Raw genomic sequence first — 23,125 nt, 5'->3', positions numbered from 1 at the left:
AAATGCTTTTTACAATTTGTACAAAAACCACACGGTAGTTATAAGAGTCGAGGGACACACAAGGGAAGCAGTGGTTGAGAAGGGAGTGAGACAGGATTGTAGCCTATCGCCTATGTTATTCAGTCTGTATATGGAGCAAACAGTAAGTAATAAATTTGGAGTAGGAATTAAAGTCCAGGGAGAAGAAATAAAAACTCTGAGGTTTGCCAGTGTCATTGTAATTCTGACAAAGACAGCAAATGACTTGGAAGAGCAATTAAACAGAAAGGATAGTGTCTTGAAAGGAGGGTATAAGATGAACGTCAACAAAAGCAAAACGAGAATAATGGAATGTAGTCGAATTAAGTCGGGTGATGCTGTGGGAATTAGATTAGGAAATGAGATGCTTAAAGTAGTAAATGTGTTTTGCTATTTGGGGAGCAAAATAACTGATGATGGTCGAAGAAGAGAGGATATAAAATGTAGACTGACAAGGGCAAGGAAAGCGTTTCTGAAGAAGAGAAATTTGTTAACATCGAGTATAGATGTAAGTGTCAGGAAGTCTGTTCTGAAAGTATTTGTATGGAGTGTAGCCATGTATGGAAGTGAAAAATGGATGACAAACAGTTTAGACAAGAAGAGAATGGAAGCTTTTGAGATGTGGTGCAACAGAAGAATGCTGAAGATCAAATGGGTTGATAATGTAACTCATTAGGAGGTATGGAATAGAACTGGGGAGATGATAAATTTGTGGTAAAACCTGACTAGAAGAAGGGATTGGTTGGTAGAGCACATTCTGAGGCATCAAGAGATCACCAATTTAGTACGGGGGGAAGTGAATAATTTGGAGTGTGAACTGAAGTCCAGGAGAAGAAATAAAAACTTTGAGGTTTACCAGTGACATTGTAATTCCATCAAAGACAGCAAACGACTTGGAAAAGCAGTTGAATGGAATGGACAGCATCTGGAAAGGAGGATATAAAAAAAACGAAAACAAGGATAATGGAATGTAATCGAATTAATTCATGTGATGTTGAGAGAATTAGATTAAGAAACGAAGCACTTAATATAGTAGACGGGTTTTGCTGTTTGGGCTTCAAAATAACTGTATCAACTATGAAACGAAAAATAATCTTAAAGGCTTAAAGTCAGCCAATAACAAAGTGAGATGATGGACTGATTAGAGAGCCTGTAGGACTGATAAACGTGCAACGCTCGAAGTGGCCTCAGAGAGAACCAAGTCGCCTTACTGTAATTCCCCTGATCGAAACTCATCTGAATTATTTTGTCGTTATTAGCAAACCTAGTAGCACAAGGTATTTACTTAATTTTTACCTATTTAAAAAAAATGACTTTCCACTGGTACGGTATTTGCTATCAAGTGTGGGGGGGGGAAAAAAAAAAAAAAAAAAAAAAAAAAAAAAAAAAAAAATCAACCTTATTCCACTTGCAAGCTTACTGCCGCAGATATTCAAAGCTCTTCGAATTTCCTCTATACACGTTAGGATCTGTTTGCGCTTTTTATATTCAATAAATCGCCACGAATCTCGTGTGTCTGCATGACAGTTACAAGATGGTCTGCCATCTGTCGTTCTAGGACAGGAATTTTAGCGGCAAGAGACTACGTTCTGGTAAATTACGTATCAGACGATCAAGGATCAAGTCACTAACTAGTATTAGAGATAACCTCCACCTTCCATTTTGTCTTACAATCATATCTGCGCAAGTTTTGGTCGATAGGCTACAATTTGTCTGTGCAGGTGTAATGGGCGTGTGGTCTGGGCTTTAAACAGTTTCATGTACATACATGGCACGCGGCTACTACCTATGCAACGCTAGTTTGATCGATAACGTTCGCGAAACACTTCTGTCAAAAGCGATATGCTTACGAGAAGAGAGAAATTGTTAATACGTCCATGGCAGCAGAGAAGATATAACAATCATCGACGCAAAGTTGGTATTCGTTGATAAATGACATTTGATGGATTTGTAAATGAGTGATTTGGTGCTTCAAACTTTTAACCTCTTGTATAGGTCCAGTCCGCGCTCCCTGCCATAGATTCAAGTCCTCCACCAACACGACAGCACGTGTGTTGCAAACTGAAGAAACTACAGTGGGAAGAAGAGCGCTGCGCGCGTATCGAGGAGGATAATTTTAGGCTGCTACAGCGAATGGGGCATATAATGAGGACTAATCGACTGGATAATCATTGGACGAAAACACCGCCTAAGTAACACGCATTCTGGTAAAGATTAATCTTAGTAATAAGTATAAGCTTTTTATACCTATCTTTTGTTTCAGTTTTCTTCATCGTGTTGGTATATATTACCAACCAACAAAGAAGGAAACTTTTGGGGAGTCGATTCCGTCTTCTGCTCCAAATGGAAGTCGCAAGAATGTTCGCTGCCAAGCATGTAGCACGGAAAAAAAATATGAAAGAAAGGTAAGACAGCGCGTTAAATGAGGGCTTTTCGTAACATTACATTGACTGAAGCACCTCGGTTTTAAAATGGGAGAATCCGGTAAAATCGAAAGAGTTACAAAAAATAAAAAACGAAAAATAAGCGCACTTGTATATCAGTTAAAATATACTAATAATGAATTGTATGTCACCGTAACGTGCGTCTCTTGTATTTTATAGATAACTCCAGAAACGCCATTAGCATGGGAAGTTCGGAACACAGATTTTGCGAAGCCTCTAAAACCAGAGCGTGCCAGATCTGAGGTAATTGTTAAGAATCAATACAATATTTAAGTACCAAAAGAACGTACACAAGCAGACAGATAAATTCATCTCAGTAGTGTACTAGGCACAAACTGCTTACATTGCATAAAAAAATCGAAACCAGAATTCGCCCTAATATCTCTAAATGCTACAACAAATGAAACTTATATGTCACTTACCAATAACATGACTTTTACATTAGGCAGGGACGCAGAAGCAGCATTTTCGGTTTTTTTTTTTATTTTTTTTATTTGAAAAGTAGTGGCTAGAAACTGCTTGGGGCGGCAATAAAATTTCTTCCAGACAAGTTTTTTTATGAACTTTAATGACAGCAATAATGATCAAGTAATTATCATTAGTTTTGCTGCATATGTGTACTGCATAAACATCACTTTTGTAATTTAGACATCACTTCGGCCTCTTATGTTATGTGTCAATAGATTGTTTAACACTGGCTGCTGCGAGACTACTGCCAAACATGGCAGAGTTTCACATCTGGTGGCCAGATGCTCCACTCTGTTTAGTATATTGATCTGAACTTGTATTGTGCGTAATATTATAAGCCTTCTACATTACATCATAAGCCACCCTATAGCATAGTGGAGGGTGCCTTATACCATTGCTAGCCATTCCTTTTCCTGTTCAAAGTATAAATGGAGTGACAAGAAAGTTTGTTTCCTTCAGAGATTCCCATTTTGGTTCATGGAGTATTTCCATAATACTCGTGTTGATTGAATCTACCGTTAGCAACTCTAACAACACACCTCTGGATTGCTTTGGTGTCTTCCTTAAATCAGACCTGGTAGGTATCACGAACACTCATAAACAGTACTCGAGAGGTCTTTGTGCAGTCTCCTTTATAGATGAACTACACTTTGCAGGAATTCTCCCAATTAACGAAAGTAGACAATTAGCCTTCCCTAAAATAGACCCTAAGAGCTTGCTCCATTTCATGTTACATTGCGCTGCATTATGCTTCAGTGTTAAATCAATGTGGCTGTGTCAAGGAGCAAACGACTAATACTGTTTTCAAACAGCACGGGATAAACTAGCCACCGCATGTTTTGCTGTCTACTCATTGTATTGTTTTACATTGATTATGGCAACATTTCACAGCTTTACAATTATTATTAAGTGATAAAGACTTAAAATAACTCAGAAATTGTCATCTCCTTAGCCTTAAGTGGTTGTAAAATAATAATAATAATAAATAACTGCTGTCATGCTGTTTTTGTCCAACTATTATTGTTACTAACCCCATTGTCATGTGAAGAGTCATTTCAAGTAGAAGTTTGTCTGCTAAACATTCTTAAATGGTTTTGCTGATGCTATGCCCTTGTTTCATCAAGGACTGTCTTAGTAATCACTTCAAGACCATATTCTCTCTTTATTCAATTGACATGAACAGGACTTCTTAAATAAAAAGTGGCTGTCACGAGAAACAGAGTATTCAGACAGAATTCATTCTCAGTTACTAATGTAACACGCATGACATACAATTGTGTTCACTGTTAAACACTACTGCACAGCATTAATGATTTACACCACATTGTATAAGCATTATGGACATGTAGTTCAGTTGCTGACTCAAAATATACTACATATAGAGCAATCTTTCCTCAAGAAGGAACTTCCCAGAACTGAAATTGATGAAATTTATCCACACACTGCCTTAACAAAAATTAAATAAAAGTAATGATATCAGTATGTAATATTACCAGCATCCTTATTACTTTTAGTTTTATTGGTTGAATTTACTGTCAAACAAACTATTTTTTTATTCACAAGACCAGTTTTAGTACAATCTGCTATCAAAAGAAGACGTCAAATAGAAATTACTTATTTTCAATTTACTGTTAGTAAATAGTGGTCTGTATCAAGATAGAGAGAGACTCATGGTATCAGCCATGGGTCCATTCAGTAATGAATCAATATGTTCAATGGATAAAAAATAGCTTGCATGTAGCAAAGCTATGAAAAATATGATTACGAATTTCCATATTTTGTCCATTACTTTGTGTCATTAAAATTACTAAATATACACAGTTGTGAAAAAAATATTTCCTTAAGCAATAGACACTAAAAATGAGAGGTACAATCCTAGTTACAGGCATCAGAATAGGTCTAGAGATCACTTTTTTTATACATCATCTGCCAAGATGTTTAAATAAAATCGTGAAATTCACATGGGAGGAAGACAGTTCAAATCCGTGTCCAGCCGTCTAGATTTTGGTTTTCCATGATTTCCGTAAATTGGTGCAAGCGAATGCCAGGACAGTTCCTTTGGAAGGGGATGGCCAATTTTCTTCCCTATCCTTGACACACAATCAGAGTTGTGCTTCATCTCTAATAACCTCATTGTCAAGAGGATGTTAAACCCAATCTTTCTTCGTGTGACATTCCCTTTAGGATGCATTCATAAAAGCTGACTTAACATGTAGAACAACACATGACTCATCATCCAATTACTATACAACTCAGAATCTCCAAAGTTTGTTGCTAGGTGGCAACTGTAGTTTCATCTTCAGTAGGAAGAGAGATTAGGGTTTAACATCCCATTGCTAACAAGAGCGTTAAAGACAAAGCACAAAGTTGGATAGAACAAGGATGGAGAATGAATTTGGTGCATAATTTTCAATTGAATCATTCAGAATTCATCGATGTTGATTTGGGAGACAGCAAGATGGTGTCTTAGCCACTGGAAACACCAGTCAGTGTCTCCGACTGCTTTCCAGCAGATCGGTAGGGCACCTTACTCCAGTAATGGTCATAGAGAATGAAAATCTTGGAAAACTATGTGCCTCGTATAACATATGCTGCTGCTGCTGAGAAATATATTAGTTATACAGCCGCTCTATAGTTCAGTTGAAGCAACTCGAGATGACTAATGGTGTGCTTTCCAGTGTTCCTGCTGAGTTATTGTTTTTATTTTATGCACACAATGTCGATGACTGATGCAACCATCTTCTTCAGGTGCTGCAAGTTTTGCTTTTATGTGTACTCGCTTTCTGGACTCCGACCAGACTTTTAATTACTGTTGGTCTCACATCGCTATTATAACCGAGTTAAATTCCCACTACGTGCTTTGATGCTCTTTTGTTTTACAGAGCTCACAAATTCTCTCAGTGTTTTCCAGCTCTGGGGAATACGTTGGTTGCTGAGATTTTAATAAATTGAGCATGGGAGCCCAAGCATTACTTAAATTTAATCCTCCATCCTTGTTTATTAGGTTATCTGATATCTTATCTTTGTAGACTCCTTAATCACACTGTTCTACAAACTTGGTGTTTGCACCGCAATGCTGGTGTCGTCGTGTTTCATTTCATGATTATATTTGAGGCTGTGCTTGGTGACAGCTGATTTACATCGTTGTTTCATTCAAGTGTGTTGCTGATCCCCTATGCATCTCTCCATGACTTTTCTTATAGGAAACGCCACATTTGCACAGAATGCGATATACACCTGGCATTTGGAGACCTAGATCGACTTTAACATTACAAAGAATACTTTTTATCTTTTATGAAGGGAGCAAAAAATTACAATGGATGCCATATGAAGGAGTCTACCAATCTTACCGGATGTTGGACCAGCGTAAGGCAGATAAGCTATTTTTGGCTCAGCTTTCTCAGTCCAAACCTCATACTCAGGCATTCTTGAATTTTCATGGCGTCAGCCGTTCAGTTTGATGGTCTGAGTATCCATACCTTTGGAACATTATTTGTAAGTGTTCTACTTCTTTAGTGAGGTTCTCCTTGTCTGATAGTGTTTGAGCTCTATGGAACAGATTCTTGTCTGATAGTGTTTGAGCTCTATGGAACAGATTCTTTAGTGCTGACTTTCTTTGTTACGAATGATGATGGCTGGAGGCATAGAGATAGAGGTCAGTGTGCGTAGGTTTTTTGTATACACAGTGACCCAGGGAATCTGTTCATTCTTCTCTTAACTAACATATGTAGGAAAAGTCATTGGCCATCTTTTTCAGGTTTCATTTGAATTTAATAGATTGTGTTTAAACGTTCCAGGAACTCTAAAGGTTTTCTGCTCCATCTGGCCGATTTTAGTGCCTATGCTTCAAAGTGTTCCCGTATAGGTTAGCCATGACAAGTGGTAATGGACTATTCATTGCCATGCCTTCAGTTTGTTCATAACATTTTCTGAAAAAATGGATACTCAGATCATCAAATTGAATGGGCTACGTAGTCAGAATCGAGAATTGTTTACATCTTTGCTCATTTTGTGATCCATTTACCACAGCTGTTAAACTTAAATGTTTATATCATGATTTCATCAGCTTTCTAACGTGTGTGGTATATGGAACAACAGAGAAATTCACATCACCACTTGCAACTGCTCTTACACAGTGTGTCACATCTTTATATTATTGAGTGGGTTACAACATCCCACGACGTTTGAAAATGGCCACATGTCAAAATTGTGATTGCAACAAATAATGTTTTAATAGCCATTTTTATGGAATGATTTCATTTAAAAATTTCATGAAGGCTGTGGACGAGTTATCATCAAACTGAGTAGGAAGTTCACATTGAGGGAGAACAGCCAAAAATCACTTGCCTACCTTATGCTGGCCCATTAACTGCAAAGATAGGTAGACTCCTACAGAAACATAGCATCCAGTGTATTTCACTCTCATCAACAAAGATAAAAAGTATTCTTTTTGATGTCAAAGATGATGTAGGTCTCTGAAAGCCAGGTGTGTATTGCTGTCCATGCAAATCTCACATACCCTATTTGGAGCTGACTGTCTGGGAGCATCAGCAACACACCTGACTAAAACAACCAAGCAAGTCAGCTGGCACTGAGCACTGCCTCAGATATGAAATGAAATACAAGACCAGTACTATGGTGCAAACATCAAGTTTCGGGGACACTGCCATTAACAAGTCTTTGAAAATGAAGATGTCAGAAAACCTAATGGACACAGATGGAGGTTTGAATGTAAATAATGCTTTGGGTTTGGAACTCAGTTTATTAAAATCTTACAGACCAACATGTCCACCAAACTGGAAAACTGAGAGAATTTGCATTTAATGGAATGTCAGTGAGAGCTCTGTTAAACAAAAGAGTATCAAAGGGCACAGTGGGCATTAGTAATCGAACTGAGCTATAAATAGCAATGTGGGACCAACAATAGTTCACAGTTCGGTTGGAGTCCAGGCAGCAAGTGAACAGTGAAACTTGAGCAGCTGAAGAAGGCCATAAAATGGAAACAACAACTTGACAGAACACCCAGAAGTACGTCATTAGTCAATTGTGCCAAGAAAACCTGAGAGACCGCTACTTAAGGTGATGGCTGATGTGAAGGTGATGGTTGATGTGGACAACTCTAAATAAAATGTTCAAATGTGTGTGAAATCTTATGGGACTTAACTGCTAAGGTCATCAGTCCGTAAGCTTGCACACTACTTAACCTAAATTATCCTAAGGACAAACACACACACCCATGCCCGAGGAAGGACTCGAACCTCTGCTGGGACCAGCCGCACATTCCATGATTGCAGCGCCTTAGACCGCTCGTCTAATCCCACGCAGGCAACTCTAAATAATCGCCATTACTCTTTCATGTGAATTTATCCAATATGTTGTTTCTTTCACACAAGTTACACATCAAAAAAAGTTTTGCATCAGCCCAGTTCCCAGAACTCCTGAAGATGGATGGTGACTGGATACTGTATCACAGACCCAATCCCTTTGATGGTTCAGGGATGTCACTAAAGCCACCTGAAGATGTAAATAACCATGCATGAGCAGCACCGATTAGACTGAGGGGGTCTGACAGCCTATCAGTTCCAGTCATTCCACCAAGAAGGAGGTACGCAGCTCATGTTGTCTGTAGTTCAACCATGCCTAGACAGTCAATACCATGGTTCAATCACGTCTGCATTGTTACTCTGTGCCAGGGAGGGCTCTCAACAAGGGAAGTGTCCAGGCCTCTAAGAGTGAAAAAAATCGATGTTGTTCAGACATGGAGGAGATACAGAGAGACATGCCTCACTCAGGCCGCACAAGGGCTACTACTGCAGTGGGTGACCGCTACCTTCGGATTACGGCACAGAGGAACCCTGTCAGCAATGCCACCATGTTGAATAATGCTTTTCATGCAGCCACAGGATGTCATGTTATGACTCAAACTGTGCGCAATAGGCTGCTTGATGCGCAACTTCACTCCCAAGGTCCATCTTTGCAACCACGACACCATGCAGCACAATACAGATAGGCCCAACAACATGCTGAATGGACCACTCAGGATCAGCATCACGTTCTCTTCACCAATGAGTGTCGCATATGCCTTCAACCAGACAATAATCAGAGATGTGTTTGGAGGCCTTGGACACACTGTCCAGCAAGTGCAGCAAGGTGAAGGTTCCCTGCTGTTTTGGGGTGGCATTATGTGGGACCCATGGCGGTCATGGAAGGTGCCATAATGGCTTTACGATACGTGAAAGCCATCCTCCGACTGATAGTGCATCCATATCAGCAGCATATTGGCAAGGCATTTGACTTCATGCACGACAATTCGTGCGCCCGTCATGCACATCTTGTGATGTGATGTGATGAACCCTATCGAACATGCCTGGGATAGATTGAAAAGTGCTATTTAGGATGGCGTGACCCACCAACCCCTCTGAGGAATCTGCGCCGAATTGCCGTTGAGGAGTGGGACAATTTGGACCAACAGTGCCTTGATGAACTTGTGGATAGTATTGGCACAATGAATACAGGCATGCATGCATCAATGCAAGAGGACGTGCTACTGGGTATTAAAGATACCGGTGTGCACAGAAATGTGGATCACCACCTCTGAAGATCTCGCTGTATAGTGGTACAACTTGCAATGTGTGGTTTTCATGAGCAATAGAAAGGGCGAAAATGATGTTTATGTTAATCTCTGTTCTAATTTTCTGTTCAGGTTCTGGAACTCTCAGTACCGAGGTAATGCAAAACTTTTTTTGATGTGTGTATTTTCAAAACCAAAGATTGTGTTGTCATAAAAATCAAACACATTAGAACAATTTTCTACTGGCAGTTCATTTCCTACAAATGTATTTCACTTTTTTATGCAATTACCATTTACTTCCAAACACATTTCATATGATTGCACTACTTTCTTTGTCTTCTCCGTACAGAAGTTTTCTGTCTTTGAATGTAACCAGTTGAAAATGGCAGTGTAACCGGTTGAAAATAGCAGTCTTTAGGTACTGCTCAACTTCCAACTGTTGCAACATGGTTGGTGGAACCTGGGGTGGGGATAGGGGAAGGAATAGTCTTCTGGAAGATATTGCTGTGCATGTGTAATTACTTCACACACTGCTCCTTGAGGGTTGTAAGAGGTTAAACATCTAAGATCATCTGTCTCTTATTACCCCCAAGGGTGGGATCTGTACCCCCATCTGTCTATGTTTAAAGTTAATCCTATGTGCAAGTGTGAAAATATTATCCAAATGTTTATGTAGCATGTATCTGAGGGTATAGCCCCATATTTACCCAGTGAAATGTGGGGAAACGCCATAAAACCAAATTCAGGCTGGCTGGCTGGCTCACCATCCTTTGTTGTTAACCTGTGAAATGGATTTGATTGGGGTTATGCTTGCCTACCCAAGTCTCACAAGAGGTGCATTAACATACTCAGTTATCTGGTTGACACTGTATCCCTCGCACAAGCAATTTGGACTCCTTTGCCTACTTTCAGGAGAAGTTTGTGTCCTGTAATTTTGATGACCTCGAATTGCAATGGATAAGATATTTCCGTCATGGCACTGTCACTCAATACAATAAAAAGTAATATTTCAGAACTGGGGGGATGTAGTATGTTGCAAGGAAAGCAATGACGAGACAGGATCACCTTCGGGGAAAATTGCTGACATGTTGGCACAGTGGCATTGTTCAAGACAGAGTATGAGAAACTGTGTAACAGATCTAGCAATAACAAGATGGCCATTCAAATTTGCCCATTGAGTGGTTCTCTCACCGCCGGGTTTAGAATACCAACTTCAATAGGGGCAGCCTGAAGGCACCACCACCTAATGTTGTCTGGCACAAACCAATGGCAAGCATCTCTAATTAACAAGTCATGGGTACAGAGTGCTGAAACTAGTGGACAGTCCGTGTATGCTGTACCCCTGGCACTATACTGTCGGTAATTAGCCCCTTTTTACTACACCAAGATTTTAGAAGCAGCTTTTCTGCATATTTTTGGAACGTAACTATTGAATTAACATGACTGCCGCAAGTCTGCCACTGGTGGTCACAGCAGAGCACTACACCTGACGCCATGTGCCCACTGCTGGATGCAGTGAAACCTCAAGCCTCATGCCGTGGACCAACCTGGTGACGAAATGTCCATCACTAAGTGTGTGGCAGTCTACATTTTAAATAAATTGACCAGCAGTATCACATTTTATGGGACAAAAGTAAAAGTGGGGGACTTGTTTTGTGAGGTGACTATCTGTTCTGCTAATTCATAAGTATCACATGTAATTGACCCCATTTTTTAGCAAGTGGATGGCTGTGAGGCCAACAGTGGTCACAGCAGAGGTTCACAACTGACGCCGTGTGCCTGTTGGCGGCTACACATTCCACTCTGATACAGTTTACCTTTCAAAGGTGTGTAAAGCTGGAGGAAAAAAAGAGTAGTTCAGAATGTTGACTAAGATGTTGTACCTGCCTCCTTGTACAGCAGCTTCAACTTAATCAAGAAATAGAAATTAATGCGCAGTACTGCACTATATACAGTACTAAAGATAGTGGAGGGTGCAACCACTGGTGGGCACATGGTGTCTTGGCCTGAACCTCTGCTGTGTCCATCGGCAGCCTCATGGCAATCAATGTGTTGATTAAGAATATCACATGAACAGATTCATTATCTACCACCCACCCACCCACCCACCCACTCACCCACCCACTCACCCACTCCTACTGATTTGTTTGTTTACAGTTTACATTATATCATTTTAAAGAGGGGAAGGCAGCTGCAGACTCTTGCACCTGTTTTTGAAACAAAGTGGACACAGCTGAATTTTAAATCTTATCCTTAATGCGTTGACTGCTGAGCAGAACTGCACACCTGCCGCCATGTGACTGACAGTGGTTACAGTCGAGCCTCGTGTCTTATGAATTGCACCTGGCCTGATGGTGAAATATTAATCACTAGGTGTTCAGCAGTCAACATTTTCATGCAAGTAGCAGTTTGGGGATAATCAATGACATTGATAAGGACAGTTCCGAACTAGCTTCCTGCGCCATCGATTTTGGATGGCAAGTCTGTTTTGTAAACAATTCGCAATCTCATCAGCTGTAATTGAATCATTTCCATGAAATCAACAAAAAGATTGTCTTTTTAGTCCTGTAAAATAACAACCATCATTTTTCAACTGAAGTAAGGCAGGGTTTTTGGAAGATGTTTAATGATGGCCATTGCATTGGTGTGTAGGGAGCTATGTCCCCAGTGCTCGCAACAATATGAAAAAAGAATCCACGTAACATTCTTTGCTTTTTGTGGTTGTTGGTAAACATTTTTGGTAACCTTCTTACACAGTTTGCGGTATCCAAGTTTCACCAGCCCGAACACCAATCATCAGTCAGATTGCAGTTTTTGCCTTGCTTGTTGTACAATTTCATTGGCCTAGATATTAAGCCTGTCTCTGCCATTTGTTATGCACATTTGCTGTAGGCCCATAAACAAGGCACAATTTGTGTTGAATTTAGACAACTGAAGATTTGTTTGAACACAAACACAGCATGACTTTTGCAATTGACAGAAGGAACAATTTTCCGGTCCAGTCCAATATGTTTGCTTTCACCCACCATCAAACATGTATAATCAAGACAATGATTTCTGTAGCTTTGTAAACAATCAGTTGGTGGCACTCCATTTGTTAAGCTTTCTTCCGAGCTACCTACATTTAAAAATAAGTTAACAGTCCTTACTTCTCTAATATGCCTTGTTGCTTTGGATATGAAAATAGTCACTACAGAATTCAGCACAATATGTACTTACTAGCAATTTTTGCCTTACACCTTAATACTCTTAGTTGTCAATAAGATACTTCAGTTAGCCTATAACTGTTGATAGACAAGTATTGTAGTTAGGAATTGAGAAATTTTACAACTGTCCATTTTTGGAGTTTAGATGTGAGGTAAAAGCTTAAACACTAGTGTTATCAGGTGGAGAGTAGAACCCTGGTGTGATGCAGTTAATTGATAATTATATCTCACCTGTCAACTTGCATTGTGCACTATGTATGTGTGTGTTCTGTTGAAGATAATATGTTTCATGTTTGAGCCATGGTCATCTGTGTCTCATTTCTGTGTTTCTCTGCTGCTCATCTTCTCTTCTATACATTAGACTGTGAAGTGATATTTTTTGTATTCACACTGACTGTACATTTATAAGAACGCATTAATGAAGTGGTTACAGTTTTGAACTCCCAAACCACACAGACCTGTAAACATGAGACAAGATTTGACTGCACACTACCACAAAATTTTGAAAATGCCCTTGTGGCTTCCTTAATGGGGTGTATTGGAGTCACTCTCCAATTAAAATTACCATTGCATAAAGAACAAGACAATCAACAAAAATTGGTTGGGGGGGGGGGGGGGCGGCAGCATTAGCATGGTAAGCTATATGATAAGTCGCCTTTAAAGAGCACACTAGTTGTTTTGGAATGCTGTAAATGATAAAGAACTGGTTCCAGCTGATCATATGACCCTCCACCACTGATGCAGTTGGTTGTATGGGTTAAACTCATTAAGATGAGTCAACATGAAAATGTGACAGAACAACAGAAAGGAGTTATGTGTAGACATGCCCATGACCACAACATCTTTGAAGATGCTTAATTTATTGGTGTCCCAACACTAGTTGTCTAGAACAGTCACAGCCAAGTTAACCCTTGAGCAGGGGCACCTATGTATAAAGTGCGCCAACATTGTCTTTTACCATTCGATTGTTGTTTTACAATTGTAAGCCCATATCTAGTTCTTCATTATTTCTTCAGCTAACACAGTGATACATTCATACATCCAAGTGAGCATTAGTAATATAAAGTAAACATATACAGTAATAAACATGTACAGTAATAAACATGTACAGTAATAAACATGTACAGTAATAAACATGTACAGTAATAAACATGTACAGTAATAAACATGTACAGTAATAAACATGTACAGTAATAAACATGTACAGTAATAAACATGTACAGTAATATAAAATAAACAGACGAGGACAAAATTTACAGTCTGTGCAAGAAAATGACCCAGATTACAAGCTAGCAGCACAATCCCACAACTAGATAGTTGTCTACAAGATAGTAATTGAACAAGTAGATGGCTGGGATCTCATGCAACTGCCCTGTTTTAGTGGTTCAAGTGGCTAGTAACTGTGAGGAAACATTTGTATGCGGCTACAGAGTGATATAATGAAAGTTTATTTTATTATTATTTAATTAAACAGAGCTTTAGCTCATATTACGTAAGTTTTTTTAAATTAAACTCAGATTAAATTGCAAGTTTGCTCATACATTATTACCTTGGTATTCATACAGACAGCTATTTGTGAGGTATACAAAGTAAGCCATGCACTTGTTAGAGGGTTAACAGGGTGCAATAACAGGTGTCATAAAAAGATACTAACCATCAGGGACCGGACAGTTAGTTTCATACCCGACCAGAGTTGCTGCTGTCAGTGACTCCAGGTGAAGCTTGGTCAGTTTCTGAGCAAACATTGCAAAGAGAATGCAATAGACACTGGAAGTGAGTACTTGGGAAAGGCCCTTCCATGCAGTGGCACATAAAACTTGTGACCAAACCCTAACGATTTTGATTGATTTATTAATTGAGAGGGTTTATGGGACCAAACGTCAGTCCTGCGATTCCGAAGTTACTCATAGGAGAAATAGGATCCGCTAAAAGTGAATGGATCCAGTCGGGAGCAAATAATGAAGTTAAAACACACAGTAAAAGACATAAGAGGTGAGACCATATCTAAAAACTAGAAAAAAAGGATGGTCTTCCCATGGAGGAGTGGTCACAGGGCCCTAGACTGAGAAGACATAAAGGGAGGTCTCAACCACAACCACCCTGCCCCTGTCCCAGGAGTAAAGCAAAACCTTATATCTGGAAATAAAATTCACTTTCAGAGGCAAAACTGAGGACCATTTCAACCATCCATGAATTGTCTGCTAATATTAAAATTAAGAACTCTGGAAGACTGTACGTAGTATGAAGGGCCAAAAGAAGGGGACATTCCACCAATGTATGGGATACTGTCAGTCTGGCTTCAGATCCACATTGTGGGAGCAGTTCGTTGTGCAGGAGGAAGCAATGAGTGAGCCTGGTATGACCAATGTGTAGTCAGCATAAAACAGTGGACTCCTTCCAAGAGGAGCAGAAGGAAGAATAGACTCCTTGATTGTGCGGAGTTTATTACTGTGAGCAGTAGACACCAGATGTCATCTCACTTTTAGGCAGATAGAGATTTGGCATAGATCCACATATCCACAGCTGGAATCATGAAAGGGAATAAGTATTTGCTTCTCTAACCAAATGGTCAGCCAGTTCATTCTCTGGGATGCCCACATGACTTGGGTCCCAGAGAAAGACAACTGAGCAGGTGGCACGGCCAAGGGCAGAGAGGAGGTCATGGTTAGCAGAGACCAAAGGGTAATGAGAGTAGCATTGGTCAGTAGTCTGCGCAGGCTGCCCATTGAGTCAGCACAAATAAAAACACTGTGGAGGAAGGACTGAGAAACAAAACGGAGGGCTCTATGAATGGCTATAAGCTCTGCTATGAACACACTACACGATTCCGGCAATAAATGGTGTTCTAAGCCAGTAAGAGATTGAAAGCGTATCCCACCTTACCTACTCTTTTAGAACCACCAGTGTAGAAGATGGTGGCACCCTGGATGACACAAGACGCTGGAAAACCACAGGGGGGGCAGAGACCTTAGGGCCCTGGAATAGGTCGATCCTAACCTGTGGTCTAGGCATCATCCAAAGGGAGGTTGGAATGAAATACATGGGGTACATTCCAGTGAGTGGAGATGGAGATCCTGACAGAGGGAAGTGAGACGCATTCCAACTGGCAATCCCACCCATGGGCGGTTGTCAGGAGGGAGACACCTCTCGTTTGCAAACAGGACAGGGTACACGGAATGGTCAGGGAACTGGTGAATGGTAATTGCGTAAGGAACCAGGAGTTCGCTCCGTCGTATTTGTAGAGGGGACAGCACTAGTGCGAAACGCATCAATAGCCAGACGCGCCCCACAGTGGTGAACGGGGTCAAGTATTTGCAGAGTGGAAGGAGCTGTTGAGTCATAATTCTGACTGCCATAATTTTGACTGCCATAATCTAGTCTGGACAAGACCAGGGCATAGTAAAGATGGAGAAGATTGGTACAGTCTGCACCCAAGATGTGCGAGCCAGGAGGCAGAGAGCATAAGCTTCCACATGCATGTGGTCTTTAGGTGGTGATTGTGATGCAGCCATGTCAGCTTTTTATCAAAAGTAAGGCACAAGAAATGGATCTATGTTACAACACCAAGGAGCTGGTCACCTAAATAAAGTTCTGGATCGGGGGGTGGGGGGTGTTACTGTTGGTTGGTGACAAAAATGCTTAAGCCATGTTTTGGAAGATGGCCCACACACAGGCCCGTCAGATGGCACCTTGGAGCAAGCACCCAGCAGGTGCTAACGAGTGGGAGCAGCACCAGATGCAAAAATTGTCAACATACAATACCGGGATGACTACAGGCCCAACAGAGGTTACGAGCCCATTGTGGCTATGAGGAAGAAGGTGACACTTAACACAGAACCATTGTCCTGAATCTGAATAGTGCTGAGTGAAGTGCCAACTCAAATCAGAAAAGCTGGTGAGATAAAAAAGCGTGTCGCGAGGTGTTCTGTAAGGATTGATGGATCAGTACACAGAGCATGCTGCAGGATAAGACCTTGAACGGTGGATTGTCGCTGGCAGCCCAGAAAGCTATGGAGCTTGGACCAAACCAGCAATGAAGAGGCATATGTCCCCAGGTAGGAAGGTAGCACTCCAAACATTCCTTATTACTCTGCTTAATAAGGTCACGAGCCTTAGCATGGAGACCTTTAAAAGTGAGGAGAGTGGTCTGCGAAGGGTATTGTTGAAATTGCTGCAGAACACAATCGGCAGTCGTGGACGATGACTGCTACATCCTTGGTCCACCACATTACTGGTTGATGACGAGGCAGACCTGTGGATAGGGGGACAGCAGTGCCAGCAGCATCAAGACTAGTGGCAGAATTACCTTGCACGACCCCATCAAAGCAATTCGAGAGGGAGGTGTCAAAGTGCACAGCAGATGCGTATAAAGGCCAAGTGGCACTGCAGAATGCCCAATGTGGGAGCCTCTCTGCCTAGTGGCAGCAGGGGAATGATAGAATCACCAGAAAGTGATCACTGGTAAGATCATCATGGGATGATCCATGTAGGGGAAAACCACGAGAGCAGGGGAGGATATCATAAGATTGATAGCAGTAAAGGTGCCATCAGTGGCATTAAAGTGTGTAGGGGAACTATCATTGAGGAGACACAAATCTAAGTCTGTAATAAGTTGGTCAGTTAGGAGATTCTTACCCATTGATGTGACCCTTCCCCACAGTAGGTGGTGGGCATTGAAGTCCCCAAGGAGGAGAAACACGGGTAGGAGTTGCTGTATTAATGTAGACGGTTCAATATAAGGAGTCACTAATGACATTGAAGTGAACCAAAGTGCATTTTCCAGATGCTACCCTGTGGCCAGCATCATTTTAACAGAATGCCCGATAACCACAAAATGTTGGAGAGGGGTCATCACAGAAGTGCGTTTCTTGAAGAACAAGACAGGATACAGAATAGGAGCAAACAAGATGATGTATTTCCGGTAGGTGACAGTAGTATTTGTTGCAATTCCACTGGATGATTGTGTGGTGAGAGTCCAAGTTAGGCATAAAGAAGCCGAGAGGAGGTCATGTCACTCTGTCAGTAGTAGTCATCCATAAATAAGATGTCAGGCTAAGGTTGCGAGGGGGAGATTGGACCTCTGTGGGCACCGGAGGGGGCCTTGTCTTGGAACTTAAGAAGTAGTAGTAGTAGTAGTAGTAGTAGTAGTAGTAGTTCTCCTCCTCCTCCGGAGATGGAGGAGGGCAGCAGTGCACAGAGGGAGTACAGGTATCTGCAAGATCTGGAACCGAAAGAGAGCGGCGACCTTGAGGTGTACAGATGGTGTGTCCCATGGCCGAGTTGTGGTAGGAGGCTTCCGGCCTAAGAGACGCTGAGGATAGGGGTCCCTGAGGGGAGCCCCATGACTGGCAGGTGTTGAAGAAGGGAGCACTTCTTCAGCCGGGGTGGGGGAGTGGCTTCTGGACAGGAGGTTATGGGAACTGCAGGGGAGGGGGAGGGGAGGGAAGGGCAGAGTGGGGAGGGGGATGGGGCTGGGGTACAGAAGAGGGAGAAGGGGGAGAGGGTGTAGCAGAGGAAAAAGTTGAAGAAAGTGACACTGGATGGAGTCTCATACTTCTGGCAAGCCTCAGCATGGGTTGGTTGGTTGGTTGGTTTGGGGAAGGAGACCAGACAGCGTGGTCATCGGTCTCATTGGATTAGGGAAGGATGGGGAAGGAAGTCGGCCGTGCCCTTTCAGAGGAACCATCCCGGCATTTGCCTGGATTGATTTGGGGAAATCACGGAAAACCCAAATCAGGATGGCCGGACGCGGGATTGAACCGTCGTCCTTCCGAATGCCTCAGCATGGGACTGGTGATCTAGTGGGTGTCCACAGTCACCACATAGAGGGTCTGCTGTACAGCAGGAAGACCTATACTCAAGACACGAGCACCTCATGGGTGGTGAGACTGTGGTTTCACATCACATCTGGAGCACATAACCTTGACCACCTCGGAGGGTGTCCCCCTTGAAAGTCTGAACGGAAGCGCCAGTATTGGTGCGGTTGTCTTTGCAACCCTTCTCCACAAGTCGAACAAAATGAATGCTGCATTGCTCCAGATTAGCCCTACGAAAAATCATTCCCTGGACCATATTCAGAGATTAGTGAGGAGTAATAGACACTGGGACATTACCAAGACAATCACAAGCACAATAAACTGCAGATTGGTCAGCAGAAGATGATTTGATCAACAGGAAGACCGACCGCATCTTACTGAGAGACTCCACTTCACCAAACTTGTCCTCAATATTCTCCACAAAAAAACAGTGACGGCAGTGAATGCGACCCCATCCATCGTAGTTCGAAATTGAGGTAGTGGCGAAAGTGTTTCATGCCAAGATAGCGAGCGTGGCCCTCCTCCCATGGTGTAGCCAGGGAAGGGAAGGCTCTGCCAGGTCATGAAGCAGCATTCAATGATCCTTCACCATTTGAAGAGAGTGCCGTTTGAGAACAGCCAGATTTTTGTAGCTTTATACACTTCATGTGTCAAACCTCTGCCCTGATACCACCCACTCTGATCAGAGACCCTCCCCATGGGTGCCACCCAGTCATAGCAAGAGCCACGTGATGCACAGCAGCCATTGCTGGAAGTTCCAATGCACTAGGAAGACAAGCAAGCAATCCTTGGCATACATGGAGAGGGAACAACTCAGGCATCAGTAGCGTTGATCCCTGTGTTGTCAGGGGGCTCAGCCAGACAAGTACGTAAAAGCCCCACCACATGGACTGGCTACACCTGCTGGTGACCTAGCAGGGTGGAGGGATGTTACAGCAGGGAAGGAATGGGGTGGGGGAGGGAGAGGGAGGAATCCACACTGTAGACACGAGGAAGGGAGTTCTTCACCAAATGGCTCACATTAAAAACAGAAAATTTAGAAGTGTGGGTCAAGCCTCAAGCAGTGACCTAAATGCCAAAAAGGATGAAAGAACAGGGAGAAGGAACAAAATTGCAAGCAATACAGGGAACCAGGTGGATAGCCAAGATGATACAATTCAGAACACCGAGAAAGGGGAAGGTGGGGGGGCCATCAGGAAAGGAGCGAGGATAGGAAGGGAAGGGAAGGCAAGGGCAGGGCAGGTGAAGGAAATGCCGCTATGGAAGGAAGAATGGGGTGCAATATCTTGGGGCCCTGTGTGCACCACACACAAACTCACGAAAGAACTGTGAGCCCCCAGGGGGGGGGGCTCAATTTTATGTAAGCTCGATCTGTGCTTTAAGAGGGGTCAAATTGCCTACAATTGCTTCAAGTTTCTTATTGAAGCACTATAAAACTGGCATTTTGTGACAAATTAGTCATAAAATTGTTTGTTGTATAAGTTAACATTGCGAGTTCAAAACTCTTATACTGATTAACGAAAACTAACATTCTGTATCATCAGCCATTGTGGGCAAAATTGGGTGCTGTAGCTGTCACCTGCATAGTCAAGGCGTGTGACCTTGGCTGTAGCACTGGTCATAATTTTAGTCTTTGGAAAAGTTATCAGTGAACATAATTTTATCATCTTGTCACTCATAGACTGTGTGAATATTGTCAAATAATGAAGATGATCAACTACCATTTACAAAGTAACTGAGGGATGCAGGGGCTAGATTGTAAAATTCACTCCCTATTACAAGAACACTGCCTTAATCATAGCACTGCCAACCTTCAGTATTACTTTGATTCTGCAAGTGCATCCATTTGTTGAACAGCTTAAGTTGCAGCTGCAGGAAATGAGATGATCGTGCATTACCATATGAAACCCTTTGAAACAAACCTTATGTATTGATTCTTAAGGTTGCCAAGCTCTAAATGAGCTAATTTGATTGTAATAAAGCTTGAAATTTACTCTGATTTTGAAAGCACAGTTGTGAATTGTACCATGTACTCAAAATTCTAAGATGGAAGCAAGCCAAATTGATTCTAATGCCAAGTTTTGGCAGCCATCTTTAAATTGTTTTATGTAATTAATTATTGAAAATTACTAACTGGATTGTAAACTGTCATTTAGTGAATTTACTTTGGCAAATAGAAAAATAAAGGCGACCTGTGCACAGATACTTATAATTGCTGTTTAAACAAATTGCGTTATTAGCATTGTACTCTGAAATACAGTAGTCTGGAATTATTATCATGATTCTAAAGATCATATTTTTTTATTCAAATTATTATTTGAAATAAAATGGCAAAGCATTAAGGGTAGTAAGTGATGGATTTATAAAATAAACTGTTCAAACTAATTCTTGATCGACTTTGACCTAACGTGTGATACATTACCGAACAAAATTGAAAGTGTGCCTTTTCCGTGCTTTGCATCAGCAGAAGTGTGATTTTTGTTGTGTCGTCGAAACAGTGGTAGTGGTGGTGGATGATTTCGCACAGCCTCTTCATGTCTCTAATAACTTAATATATGCCAAGCAATGTGATGCACCACCAAGCCATTGTTCCAATGACAGCCGTGGCTCACGAAACTCCACAGTGTTATACGTTTGAAAATTCTTGCATCCACGATTTGATTCCCGACATGAGTTGATAACATGTAACTGAAAAGCCACACCACTTTCATGAAGAATCGATGCACTTTTTACAAGTTTACAAAGATATCTCTGCAGCCCGCCTCTGTATAGCGTTTCAAGTCTAATACACCAGTATTTATACCAAAAGTGACTTACCAAACGAGAAAGCACTGGTAGATAGACACAATAAAAAAGCACACAAACACACACACAAATTTCGAGCTTTCGTAACCCAAGGTTGCTTCACCACGAAAGAGAGAAGGAGAGGGAAAGACGAAAGGATGATCCTTTCGTCTTTCCCTCTCCTTCCCTCTTTTCTGATGAAGCAACCTTGGGTTGCGAAAGCTTGATATTTGTGTGTGTGTTTCTTATTGTGTCTATCTACCAGCGCTTTCTTGTTTGTTAAATCACAGCATCTTTGTTTTTTATATATTTTTTCCCCACGTGGAATATTCCCCTCAAGTTGTTCCATTACAAAATACATTTTTCAGTAGGCCAAACAACAAAAAGTTGACAGATGAATGGACGTAGTTGTATGTTCCAACAACTCATATGATTATGTCCCTCTTCAAATCATATAAGACATAGAGTGCATAGTTCATGCCTGAGATTGGTTCTGTGATGTTTTTTGGGTGCTGTTGATACTATGATTTCAGTCCAGCAATTCATGTCACTGTGAACGGAACTACAATGTTTATGTCAGCTTCTCGGTGACCAAGAGCTGCCTGTTCTACGTAGTCATCATGGGTATGCTTCAGGGATTCCAACCCCTCAAGATGTCAACAGCCTTGTTCACTGTGCTGCACAACACATTCCTGGTTTGATGCACAATGAAGTACCATATCGCACTTCAACTCCACTGAATCAGCTGACCTTCATAATATACAAAATAACAGCAGGTGAAACATAGCAGTCTGTATCACCATAATTTGGTAGTTCAAAGGGGCTTAATCCAAGGAAAAGTTGGCGGGTCAAGGCCTACATCCACTAGTTGGTTGGCTGTCTGTGTTAAAGGGACCAAACTACGAGCTCACCAGTCCCTTCATTCTACTTGTATCTAAACAGGAATAACCCTCAGGAGGAGGATACAAAAAGCTAATCCTAAGAACCCTGATTGTAAGGAAGATACAATAAGATAGAGAAAATTGAGGAGAAGTAGTATGGGAGTGAGAGGGCTAAAGTGGGCGAGCTTCTCTGTCAAGAATGCAGTTGGATGTCTCTAGAGCATGGTATTTGGTGAGAGACGCACCTTTTGCATCCTACCAGCACTAGGTCACCATCTTTTACCCAAGGAAACAAGCAACATAAACAAGATTATAAATGTTTAAGAAAGATAAAACATTAAAAATAGCAAGTATAACAGAACAAGGAGAATAAAAAGTTGGGAAGTGTAAGGTCACAGTGGAACACCTGGGCCAGAGCAGGTGAGCAGTGTGCCTCCATCTTTTCAGGCAGTCAGTGAGACCAAAGTGCCTCATCTCATACAGCCACATAGAAACCACTTTCGCAGATGAAATGTAAACCAGGTCAGCTGCTTTAGCTATGTGTAGCTGACGAAGGACAGTTGAATCCCCCCAAGAAGGGCGAAGGAAAGACTGCAATACGGTTGTTGTTTTCTTTTATTGCTGTCAGTTCTTTTGGGGAGTCAGCGCGAACTATTCCAAACTCAACACATCCAACGATAGAAGGCATAGAGTCAATCAAAGGTCCAGTTCTGGGACTCTCATTTCCAAAATTGGCAGCCTGGTAGCCTACTTTTCAGGTGGTCGGCTTGTTCATTTGCTGAAATCCCAACATATCCAGGGGTCCAAACAAAGATGACTGGCTGTCCAGCTTGATGGAGGTCAGAGGTCCTGGATAGTCATGACTAATGGGTGATGAGGGTAGCACTTATCTTATTAGAAGCATCTTGCCAGTGCAAGAACGAGTGTGGCTGGGGTC

The 23,125-nt window shown here is 41.7% G+C and overlaps 1 protein-coding gene across 2 annotated transcripts in view; it reads left to right on the top strand.

The window, feature by feature from the left end:
• The first annotated feature begins 1,741 nt into the window (after positions 1–1,741).
• Positions 1,742–23,125, top strand: part of LOC124794686 — a 53,687-nt gene continuing 32,303 nt past the window's right edge. For both annotated transcript variants that reach the window (XM_047258231.1, XM_047258232.1), the window contains exons 1-4: positions 1,742–1,932; positions 2,014–2,210; positions 2,282–2,423; positions 2,622–2,705. In XM_047258231.1, the coding sequence (XP_047114187.1) occupies positions 1,861–1,932; positions 2,014–2,210; positions 2,282–2,423; positions 2,622–2,705 (495 nt within the window). In that variant the 5' untranslated portion in view covers positions 1,742–1,860. The remainder of the gene's footprint in view (positions 1,933–2,013; positions 2,211–2,281; positions 2,424–2,621; positions 2,706–23,125) is intronic.

This window comes from Schistocerca piceifrons, chromosome 4, assembly GCF_021461385.2.
Source record: "Schistocerca piceifrons isolate TAMUIC-IGC-003096 chromosome 4, iqSchPice1.1, whole genome shotgun sequence".
Classification (NCBI taxonomy): domain Eukaryota; kingdom Metazoa; phylum Arthropoda; class Insecta; order Orthoptera; family Acrididae; genus Schistocerca; species Schistocerca piceifrons.
This window is presented reverse-complemented; position numbering and strand designations above follow the sequence as displayed.